The 12,315-nt window shown below is 48.6% G+C and overlaps 1 protein-coding gene across 1 annotated transcript in view; it reads left to right on the top strand.

The window, feature by feature from the left end:
* Positions 1-12,315, top strand: part of MRPL37 (mitochondrial ribosomal protein L37) — a 156,539-nt gene that overhangs the window by 51,493 nt on the left and 92,731 nt on the right. The window contains exon 3 of the mRNA XM_069642135.1: positions 580-695. Within this exon, the coding sequence (XP_069498236.1) occupies positions 580-695 (116 nt within the window). The remainder of the gene's footprint in view (positions 1-579; positions 696-12,315) is intronic.

The following is a 12,315-nucleotide window of genomic DNA, read 5'->3' as shown; positions in this document are numbered from 1 at the left end:
GCATTATGACGTCATGAGGCAATAACAAGTTCCTTAATGCAAGCTACACTGTGTCTGGTGGGAACCAGATCATGCCCTTCTATGTTCTGGACCGAAGGACGCATGTGTGAATGACTGTGAGCTGAGCTAATATATCCTGGACATATACTCATGTTTGCTCCTTTCCTCTCTTTGTGATTGTTTCTCTTTTCATAGCGACCATCTGCCATTTCTCTAGCCCTTCTTACAATAAACATCCATGCACAAGAATATGCCTGGTGGTAATGATAGAATATAGCACTGTTTCCAGCCATTAAGTATTGAAAATATGTATTAATCACTAAACATTTGTTTCCAAAGTCCTGCCTTGTGCTCCAAAATGTAAAACCAGTAATATATTGACCAATCCGATCCGATTGTCTTGAAACCTTTCTGGTTGGGTGTTATAAAAGGACAAAAAGTCATGTTTGGTTGGGGGTTAGAAGTAGTGGGGCTGGAGGGGAGGGAGTGGAGGTGGAAGGAATTGTTCGGTAACTGATTTAACACTGACATGTCGAACATTTTGTTTATCTCTGCATGTGCTTCTTTCTCTTTTCCAAGCCCTGTTCTGGTGCGTGATGTTTTACAGTTCTGCAGGATGCTCACTTTCAAACACCCCATGGTCTCAAGAAGGGCATTGGCTGAAAACTATCGACTGGCAACCTCATGGAACCGCGGTGAGTGATAATCGAGCAGCCAGTTTCTGGGCTATCTTGGAACACTTGTTTCTCAGATAATGGGTTCCTTTGTCTCCAGGACACAGGGTCAGGGACATGGTCATTTACGGTTGCTTACATGGTAAGGTGGGAAGCATTCCTGGTGCATTACCTACTTTCCTATCGGTTTAGTTTTGTGTTTTGGAATTTCAGACAATAGATACCCGCCTTCCAACCATGACCTGGAAAATGAGGCAGCTGCCCTTTACCCACACCACACAAGCGGGGGGGTAGGGAGGAAGAGATTCTTGCAAAACACAAATCAAATGTAGGTATTTTGATTGTCTAGGCCTAGGCTGACGGAAGGAACCGGCTTTGATCAAATAGATAGGTTTCCGGTTCTTTTCCTGTTGGCTTGATCATATTTCTAGCTTTCCTTCTGTCGTCTTCAAATATACTGACCTACTTACTGGCATACCTTTCCATAGCTGTACCACAAACATCAGTAGTATGAATGGGTTCATACTCTCCATACATTCAGTATATACGTGATTTTGTAAAATGTACTGTATACAATGATTCGGGTAGTTGCCTCTCCAGTTGACCTAGTTTTCTGCCTCTAAGACCTTGCATTTAGTTTTTTGTAAGTATTTTCCACCCATGCCCAGTGCCCCTCCTTGTTTTGTCAATAAAATCCCTCCGCTCCATGCAGAGCATCCCTGTTCATCCTTTTGCAGCATCGCCTTAACAATGACTCCTCCTGCTGTGCCATCCGCCTCTTATTGTTCAAAATACCTTGTGAGCGATACCAGCATCAATTCAGAAATAGTTGCACCCCCATTGCGTCCAACTAATTGCATACACTGACAATCCAGAGAAAAAAAACTTGCACCATCATAGATCATGTAACCCAGAACCTCGGCCCAAACCTGGACCACAACAACCAACTCCTAGGGTACAAGTACTGATACATTTGAAATTACTTGTATTGATTCACTTGACAACATACCTTGAATCAACACAGATTAAACCATTAATCACTGTACAGTACCCTCAAACCAACCTTCAATGATCAGGAAGACACTCTCAGCCCTAAGAGGAACGTTTTCAACCCCATTGTAGATGAATCCCGCACAAACACGGAAGCCCAGTGCCATAACCCCGAAGAACTTGGAGCCCAAAGCAACCATAGAACACACTACCTTCTCAACATCCCCTCCATATCGAACGGCAGCACATACATTTATGATTTGCTCATTTATGAGCAACTCCGGCTTCACCTGCTACAACTACATGGACAATATCGAATCATCGGTGAACGTACAGAATCTTCAAATCAAAATAAACTGTACCTTGGCATAGGCCTCCCCATATAGAATAAACAATTAAATGGATTGTACGATGTGCAGGGTCAAAACAATCTTCTCACACAATCCAAGGCCTTCCAGAGGATTCGCAAAACTGTCTACAAAGATTCCAAAACTCAACAGCTAGATTTCTTCTAAGGCGATCATTTAGGCTCTATGAACATTGCACTGGCTCACAGCCAAATACCGATTAGCAGGTGTAGCACATGTGGGTGAGACAAGCCCATTTAGTTCAATGTACTTGTGACACTTTGCACTCAGGGGGTATTCAGGATCATGATGTCTAGTATTATGTATGTTATAACAAACATACTGCCCAGTCTGTTGTCGGTGTGCATTTGTGCTGAAAAGGTTGGTTGCCAAGATAATCCTCCACTACAATTCCATTTTTACGGAGTGGTACTGTTACTAAGGCTGCGTTGTTGATCAACCCATCTGGCAGGCGTGTAGTGGAAGAATTTCTTCATTGTGCATTCTGAGCCCCTGTAGTGGAATGTGTGGCAGGTGATATAATGGATATTGAATTGTAATCCGTATTTGCAGCCTGAAGTCAGTTAGCTGCCAGCAATAGGGTACCGCTTGTCTAATTGAGGGAGAGGGGCCATGCAGAGAACTCTGTGGTTCCACACCAGATAATCTGATGGTAGAAAGTAAAAGGCTGCAGTGTGCACAGTGATTGTATACGTTGTGAGGAGATGAAAAGAAATTGAAAGGAGAGAAGTTTACTTGTGGTCATTGTAAAGACTGGAGGGGGGGGTCTGTACATCTGCTCTCTTTATGGTAGAGGAGAGGCACAGAGGATCCCAGCCAAGATTCTCTATTACGGTAGCAATGGACGAGCAATCAAGGCCTAGCTTCTCAGGAGGTGATGCAGGCTGGTTCTTAAGTACAGTGTAGTCCCCAAGCCCCCACAAAGGAATGTCCACACACTGTATTACTGAAAACAGTCTTTATATGATTAATATTCAAAGGTATGTACACTATCATAATAACGCACTTTGTACTCCGAAATCAACAATGGTAAATATATACAATTCTATAGTGGTACCACCAATATCAGATCTCATTAAAGTGCATCAACTATACTGTTAGAATGTCACACAGATCAATAACAAGGAAACCAGCAATAGAGGGAGGAGGGAAAGCAAGATGGTTGAAACAATAGGCAGAATACTAAGTCAGTTACCTAAACACAGTTCTGTGAGATCCCCCCTCCGCCCCCCCCTCCACCGGGCAACCTGTAAAATAAAGATATAGCACAAGCCCAGACTATTGCTCAATAGTCTTATTTCCTCGTATAATGTTTTTACCCCCCCCCCCCAATGTACCTGGTGGAGTAGAGTTCTTCGAAGAAGCGTTGATGGATCCTTCGTGAGTGACCCCCTTTCAAGCAGGACTCACGGATCGTCGAGAGGCGTCGAAGAAAAGTGAACTTGGCGTCGACGCAGTCGACGAGAAGTTCGAGGGTGCCGAGACCACGGCGTCGATCCAGGCGGTGCTCGTTGGCGACGTCCTGCGAGGATGAGGTGTGCGGGGCACCTCAGCGTTTGATAGTTCTGGACCGCAAAGAGTTTCAGAAGAACTGTGGCCCAGCCAGGGCGTCGAGTCATGGAAGTCTTTGTGGCCTTCAGGTGGCGGGAAACCCCCTGGCGGATTCTCCTCGGTGCATCGGCGGCCTTGACTCTCTCCGGCAGGATAAAGCGGTCATCGGTGCGGACAAGGGAGTCCTTCGATTCAAATGTTCTTAGGCAAAGGAACAGGTGGCTCCAGTCAGCGGCGGCATGGCGTCAAGCGGTCCCCTCTTCTGGGGCAACACAACTTCGACGGGCCTCCAGCGGTTACACAAACCTGTGAACCCTGGTCGACGGCAATGGACTTCGACAGCGGCGAAGTCCGGGTGCTTCACTTCGTTCTCCTCAGCGGTCCCCGTCTCCGGTCGGCAGCCTTTCGAGGATCTGACTTCCAGGGAGCTTCGGCGAAGGTTAGCGGTGCTCGATGGTCCCTCGGAGCATGGGAAGAGAGGGCGCCTTAGCAGGTCCTCTCTCGGATCAGTCTTTGACGAATTCGGCAGCTTTCAGATCAGCTCGAAGCAAATGCAACAGCAAGTCTTCCAGCTGGGCTCCGAGGATCAGCAGTTCCAGTTACTCTTCGTGTAAACACAGCTTCTGAACAATTTCCAGTGGTGAGAGGTCCCCAGATGTACTATTCTGTCTCTCATCCACACTGCTGGGTCACACTGAGCAGCCAATCATACAGAAGGGCATTCATGCAGTCAGTCAGCCAATCGGGCACACAGTGCATTCAGGCCATCCTCCTCCTCCCTCTCAGACACTCACAACAAGGAATGTGGATTGGGACAAGTACCCAGCCATTCAACACTACACACTGCATTCAGGCCAGTTCCGGGCAGGGCTGTCTCAGTCTTTGTCTCTCATACCAGAAACCAGACAGCCACAACAAGAATTGCATATTAGTCACACACTCCATTCACCCAGGTCCCACCCACAGGGTGTACCCACAACATACAGTCACTGGGAAGGCTCCAGCCAGTCTGGACTGGACTTCACAACAACACCATATATGGAACTTCCACCCAACAGTCAGTCAGGGGGAAGAGGCAGAGTCAGGGCTTCCCAGGACTTTGGAAAAACAAGGTAACGGGCAATAGAAAGCAAGAGGCCACAGGGGCCATCTTGTTTCCTATCAGGAATCAACTGATTCCAATGGGAGGGCCTGGGTATCCCAAAATGGAGGATACTCAGAGCACCTGGCAAATTCAGCATGGAGCTGCCACCAGCCCATACCCTGCTCTGTGGTCCACCCACAGGTGCCCAAAAACATACACTAGGGGCACAGGGTTGTACCCCCACCCATGGGTGCCGTAAGGGTGTCCCATTGGTCTGTACACCAAACCAAAAACAGGAAGAGCTGCACTGCCAGGAGTCCCACATGGACTCCTGGGCAGAAAACACAGAACACAATCTCCCACGGGATAGGCACCCTCATCCAGACGGTCAACCTACCTTCTGGAAAGGTTATCTGCATTATCGTGACTCTTCTCTGGTCTATGCTCTATGGTGAAGTCTAGCCCTTGCAGGCTAATGGACCACCTGAGCAGTTTCGTGTTTTCACCCTTCATCTGCATAAGCCACTTCAGGGGCTTATGATCTGTTTGGACCTTGAAGGTAGACCCTGTAAGGTAGGGCCTAAAACGCCTAAGGCTCCAAACTATACTGAAACATTCCTTCTCAACAGTAGCCCACCTAAGTTCTCTACCCTTGAGTTGTCTACTGATGAAGATGATAGGATGTTCCCTCCCTTTGTCATCTAACTGGCAGAAGACTGCTTCAATTCCGGTGTCGCAGGCATCCGTCTGGACGATAAAGGGTCGGCTGTAGTCAGGCGCACACAACACGGGTGCCCTACACAGACTTTCTTTCAAGCCATCAAAGGCCCTCTGACAGTCTTCAGTCCAATTAACCTTCCTAGGTTGTTTGGGTGAATTCAGGGGTGCAGCTATGGTTCCATAGTCTGCCATGAAATTGCGATAATACCCAGTGAGGCCCAAAAAGGCTCGCACCTGGGTTTGAGTAGTGGGAGTCTCCCAGTCCTGTACCTTACTGGGGAGAGGTTGGATTTGACCCCCCTCCTACCTCATGACCAAGATATGTGACTTTCCCCTGAGCTATCTGGCACTTGGTGGCCTTGATAGTGAGGTTGGCCCTTTTCAAGGCCTGCAACACCTTATCCAGATGTGTCAAATGCTCTTCCCAAGTGGAACTGTAGACGGCAATGTCTGTAAGCCACACAAAAGGCTTCCAGCCCACTGAACGCATGGTTGACCAATCTCTGGAAGGTGGCAGGGGCATTCTTCAACCCAAAAGGCATGACCATAAACTGGTAGAGTCCCTCTGGTGTTGAGAACGCCGTCTTTTCCTTGGCATGGTCCATCAGAGGTATTTGCCAATAGCCTGAGGTGAGGTCAAAGGTGCTCACAAATTTGGCAGCACCTATGGTGTCCACGAGTTTATCAGCGCTGGACAATGGGTGCGCATCAGTTTTGGTGACGGCATTGACTCCTCTGTAGTCCACACAGAACCTCCAATCCTTGGTACCTGCCTGGGAACTTGCCTTGGGGACAAGGATCACGGGACTGGACCAGGGACTTGTTGAGGGTTCAATAACACCCAGATCCAACATCTTGGCGACCTCAGCCTGGATATGGTTCTTAACAATATCTGACATATGGTAGCACCTGTTTTTGACAGGCACACTGTCACCATTGTCAATCTCGTGCTTACACTACGGTGTAAGGCCTGGGTTCAGTGAAAACAGAGAGGCATACTGCTGGAGCAAAGTCCTGCAGGCCCTCTGCTGCTCTGTTGTCAAATCTGGAGAGAGATGCACTCCCTCCACTGAGCCATCCTGAGGGTTGCTATACAGCAAATCAGGAAGAGGCTCACTCTCATCCTCTTCTTGCTCTGAAGCTAGCAAGAGACATGAGACTTCTGCTTGCCTATGGAAAGGTGTTAAGACGGATTTCTGAACTCTGTACTGGTGGCGCAGAAGTTCAGAAGGCCAACCTAATTACTTGGAACAGGGTAACCTCTGGACGAGCCAGACCAATCAAGGTAGCGATCGCGGCGGTCAAGACTAGGTCTCAAGAGGGGTGAGGGTGATTGAAAGCCCGCAATGAGCACACAAAGCAAGAACACTTACAAACTACTCCAAACAGTTGTTATATTAAAAATATATACACATTTATTTCAAGGCCTTTAAAACAATGACCGTAGCGAGAAAATCACAATATAACGATAGTAAACCAACACATACCATATCAACACAATATATATACAAATACAACAAGTCTCAAGCGTTATATGCACGAAATGTGTAGCCCACCTAAAAGGGAGGGAAAACAGGCAGTGCGCAATAATGCTTAGACCCAGTTCGCCTTCAGAGGCACCTAACTAGATGGAAGTCCGAGCCCTGCGAAGAGTGGAGCCTTGTGCTCAAAAGTACCTGCACGCGCTGGTGCCAACGGGCAAAAGGAGAAGCTCTTCGAGGGAAATCAGGCAGTTCAGTTTAGTGCACAAAAGAAGAACAACAAGTTCCGCGACTCAAGCGCAGCCTCCACAGTGGGGAGAAGCAGAGCGCGAGTACGGAAAAGGGTGCTGTTTGACACAGTGGGGAAAAGCAATGGGCTCCTGCAGGAGGGCGACCAGATCCTAGCTATGCTACTCACCGGTCCCCGATGCAAGCAGACCCAGGCTTCTCCGCGTCAGTTTCAGCAGCTGGCAGGTTCAGAAGAGCAGGGAACGCCTCGTCGTCGTGTTAAGTAAAAAGACGTCCCAATCGATGAAACCCGCACAGTTTGTTACCACAGCAGGGCAACGGAGCGGCCGTGTGTATCTGAGCCAAATGTACACTACTCACTTCAGACCTGGGAACGCCAAGTGTACGAAGCATGTGAGAGTGACAAGGACTCGAAATACTACACAACCTGGCGGCGGTTACAGAGCAAGACTCCCGTGTAAGCTGGTCAGTCAGCTGGATGGCCCAGAGACGCTTCCGAAGGCTTACTGGCAGGAGATGGTGAAGATGCAGAGAATAGCTGTTCCTGCTATTCCAAGGGTCGAAGTACCAGTACAGGCCTTCTGGTTCGATCAAAGGTGAAAAGGGTTTCACAAGGCGACAGCAGTGCAGAGGAGAAGTCCTTCAGCGGGTCACCAGCGATTCCTCGGTCCAGCCTCTTGGTTGCAGGATACTTGGCTCCTGTATTCCTTCGTTCGTGAGAACTCAGGAGATCGACATGGTAGTGGTGTTTCCAGCCCCCTCTTATCCACGGTTCCCTTCGCGCCAAAACGGAGGGGACCCAATGGGAGATCCGCTCATCAACACTCACACCATTCATGGACCAATCACGGACCACGGTGGTCCCAGGCATTCACACCACCCTAGACTCTCTGGTACCCAGGATGTGTATTGGGACCAGACATCCCAGCCCACATCCTGGAGGCACACACAAGACATGTAGAAGCCCGCGAAAGCATCTGTGTTTCGCGGGAAAGTACATGCCCAAATGAGGAAGGCCCCGGGTCGGCTCGACCTGGGGAAGGTGAAGGGAGCAAGACGGTCAGCGGACAGGACAAAGGAGCCTCGTGGTCTGGCCATTTTGGGAGCCAGGCCACCATTTTGGGTTAAGCGCGAGAAACGTGCTTAGAACGCCAAAAGGAGCTCAAAACACAAGAAACGATCGCTGCCACCATTCCCGTCCCTGAATCACTTTCACCGATCAGATACAATCCTAAACGAGTATCTAGGGCCTGTAGAAGGCTAGAGACCCAAGAGAGCTGTAATTTAGCTTACAGTGCCCTCTTGTGTCATGTTGCACGAAAGCCGCAACATGATAAAAGAAACTACGGGAAACAGCGTTCCCCGGTACTGACTGTCTTAAGGGCATGTCAGTTTCCCCGTAAGAAAGGAGCGAAAGCCCAGAGGAGTGCGGCAGAAGGCTGCACTTCTCTGGCAAAGTCAAGAACAAGGTGAAAAACAGCAAAAAGTTTAGGGGTTGCCACATGGAAGGAAAATTACCTACAATTACGAAATCTTTTCCAACACTCGCCCCTCCCAGACTATGGACAGGGGGAACTAATCCACCCCTGGATGAGTCTCTTGTTCAGGTCGGTTAAACATTCTGGACAACCCATCAGCATTGCTATGTTGGACACCTGGCCTATGCTCAATAGTGAAGTCGAAGCCTTGTAGACTTATGGACCACCTATGCAACTTTGGATTCTCCCCCTTCATGTTCGTTAGCCACTTTAAGGGCTTATGGTCAGTTTGCACAGTGAAGTGGGTCCCATAGAGGTAGGGCCTCAGCTTCCTTAGGGCCCGCACAACAGAGAAACCTTCTTTCTCTACCGTGGACCATCTGAGCTCTCTGTCCTTAAGCTGGCGGCTAATAAAACCAATAGGGTGTTCCTTACCCTTCTCATCTACTTGTGATAGTACAGCTCCTATCCCAGTGTCAGAGGCGTCCGTCTGCACGATAAAAGGTCTTTGATAATCAGGGGCCCTGAGGACAGGGGCCTGGCACAAGGAGTCTTTTAAGCCATTGAAGGCCTTCTCACACTCGTCGGTCTAAGTTACCTTCTTGGGTTTCTTCGGAGTTGTGAGGGCAGTCAGAGGGGCAGCTATGGTGCCATAGTCTGCCACAAAATTGCGGTAATACCTCGTGAGTCCTAAGAAGGCTCTCACTTGGGTTTGCGTAGTGGGGGTAGGCCAGTCTTGTACTGCTTGTACTTTACTGGGAAGAGGCTGTATCCTCCCTCCACCTACTTCATGTCCAAGGTAAACCACTGAGCCTTGTCCAATCTGGCATTTACTAGCCTTTATGGTCAGGTGTGCTTTCTGAAGAGCCTGGAGCACAATCCCGAGGTGTTTCACATGGTCTTCCCAGGTGGCACTGAAAACTGCTATATCGTCCAGATATGCAAGACAGAATTCGTCCAACCCATTCAACACATGATTCACACGCCTCTGGAAAGTGGCAGGTGCATTCTTCAACCCGAACGGCATTACCCGGAATTGGTAAAGGCCGTCTGGAGTAGAAAATGCTGTCTTCTCCTTGGCATGTTCTGCTAAAGCTATTTGCCAATAGCCAGCAGTGAGGTCAAACGTGCTGAGGTACTTGGAGGCACCCAAAGTATCCACCAGCTCATCTGTTCGAAGACACCATCATCATTGCTAAAAAAGAATCGCTTAATAATCGTATCATACAAGCCGACTCTAATTCCAAGGAACTCTTTAGAGTCCTAAAAGAGCTCGAAACCCCAGTCTCCCCGCCAGACACTTGCACGAAAGACAGCAAATGGTGTGCTAACATTCAGGCAGCCCTCCTAAACAAAATCTCTATGCTCCAATCTAAAATAAAAGATAAGCAGGACTGCCTGAGGCGTGACAACCGCTCATTCTCCCCTACTAGGCCCACACTCTCCAACTTTGCCAACATCGAACCCTTCACCTTCGCACCTCTCACTGTCATCGAAGTAGAAAACATCATCCTCAGGATGAAACCTTCCAACTGCCAAGGTGACCCGTGCCCAGCTCCCATCATTAAGGACTCCGCCCATGACCTAGCCCCTTTCATTACAGCCTTCATTAACTCATCTTTTGAAACAGGTATTGTCCCGGACAACCTTAAAGACGCCTGGGTGATCCCGCTACTAAAAAAACCTTCCCTTGACCCAAGCATACCTACGAACTTCCGACCTATTACTACAGTACCATTTCTGCTGAAGATACTGGACCGTGCAGCTTACCTGCAGATCCAAAACTACCTTGAATCAAACAATCTGTTAGGTCTACGACAATCCGGATTTCGGCCCAGACACGGGACTGAAACGGCTCTATTAGACCTAAAAACCCAGATCGAAGTCCTGAAGGACAAGGGCAAATTAGCAATGCTATTACTCCCCGACCTTTCCGCCGCATTTGATTTGGTTAACCACCAGATCCTTTGCAGGCACCTCCACTCTGCTGCCAACTTCTCTCCCTCCGCAGCGGCCTGGATCAAATCCTTCCTGAGCAACAGATCTATGAGGGTCTTTGCACCCTCCGCTGCCGCAGTTCCCTCCCCTATTCATTGCGGTGTTCCTCAGGGCTCTTGCGTGTCACCTACTCTTTACAATATCTTTACGAAACCACTCTTTGATGTGCTTGATTATCTGGGTGTCTCCTACACCAACTATGCGGACGACACCCAGATACTCATTCCCATCTCGGGTGATTATCTTGCTGACACCAAGGCCCTCAATGACGTCTACTTGGTCATCCAAGCCTGGATGGCCCAGCACCAGCTATGTCTGAACGACGATAAGACGGAGCTACTTATCCTGGGTACATCACAACGCCTGAGCAAACTTGAGCCATCCTATCAATCATTCATCATAGACGGCAACTCCATACAAGTCTCGAAAGACACTAAAACACTAGGCTTTTACCTGGATTCCACCTTATCCTTGTCAAGACAAACTAATGCAGTCAGGTCCACCTCCGCCTACACGTGCAAACTCATTTCAGCCTGCAGACCATTCCTCACCACCCACAATAGCGTCACACTAGCGAGAACACTTATCATGGCAAAAATAGATTACTGCAGTGCTCTATATTTAGGCACCAGCCAAGAAAACCTGTCCAAACTCCAAACCACCCAGAACAATGCAATTCGAGCGGCTCTGAACATCCCTCGTAACCACCACATCTCAGAAGCCAGAACTAGCCTTAAGTGGTTACCCGTGAAGCAGAGAATTTCCCTAAAAACGCTTGCCCTCACGCACAAATGCCTAGCCAACAAGGCTCCGATCTATCTCTGCAGTCGGATTTCGCGCCACTCCACTGCCCGACCACTAAGAATTGCTCAGACTCGCTGCCTTACTATCCCTAGGTTTAAGCTCCAAAAAGCGGGAGGCACTAGCTTCCCTGTCCTAGCCTCCAAACTTTGGAACACCCTCCCCGCTGCCATCAGAGCTGAAGACTCCTTCAACACCTTCAAGAATAAAACCAAATCTTGGCTCTTTGACCAGCAATAGTTGTTAGACATCGGTCCTACTTACCCAACCCGCCTGTTCCCCTGCACGATTTCCAGTCTGCTACCTTCCCAACTACCTCAGGGATACTTCCTCTGCGGAGCCTAGGGACACTGTACCATGTGTAATATATGTAATTATTAAGATTGTTATTATGCTGTATTGGTATACTTTTATTGTAATTTATCTCCCTGTATGTTCTTTTCTTGCAACCCTGTACAAATAGCACCCTGATGCCCCCGGGCCTGATGGTCTGCGCGCTATAAATAAACAAATACAAATACAAGGGGTGTGCATCTGTCTTGGTGACAGCATTCAGAGCCCTGTAATCCATGCAGAACCTCAATTCAGAAGTGCCTGCCTTTGGAACCAAAACCACAGGGCTGGACCAAGGACTACTAGAGGGTTCAATCACCCCAAGGTCTAACATCTTGTTGACCTCGGTCTTAATATAAGACCGTACTTTGTCTGACATCCTGTATCCCCTACTTTTGGTAGGTACACTGTCTCCTGTGTCAATGTTATGTTTACACCAAGGTGTCAAACCAGGCGACTGTGAAAACAGGGGGGAAAACTGCCTAAGCAAACTTTTCACCTCAGCCTGCTGATCAGAAGCCAGGTGAGGGGCCACTCGGACACCCTCAAAGGAGCTATCTGAAGGACCACTTTGGAACAGGTCGGGGA

The sequence above is a fragment of the Ambystoma mexicanum genome, chromosome 1q (genome assembly GCF_040938575.1).
Source record: "Ambystoma mexicanum isolate Mex_15411 chromosome 1q, UKY_AmexF1_1, whole genome shotgun sequence".
In the NCBI taxonomy this organism is placed as follows: domain Eukaryota; kingdom Metazoa; phylum Chordata; class Amphibia; order Caudata; family Ambystomatidae; genus Ambystoma; species Ambystoma mexicanum.
Note: the sequence above shows the minus strand (reverse complement) of the source record. Positions and strands in the feature narration are given on the sequence as shown.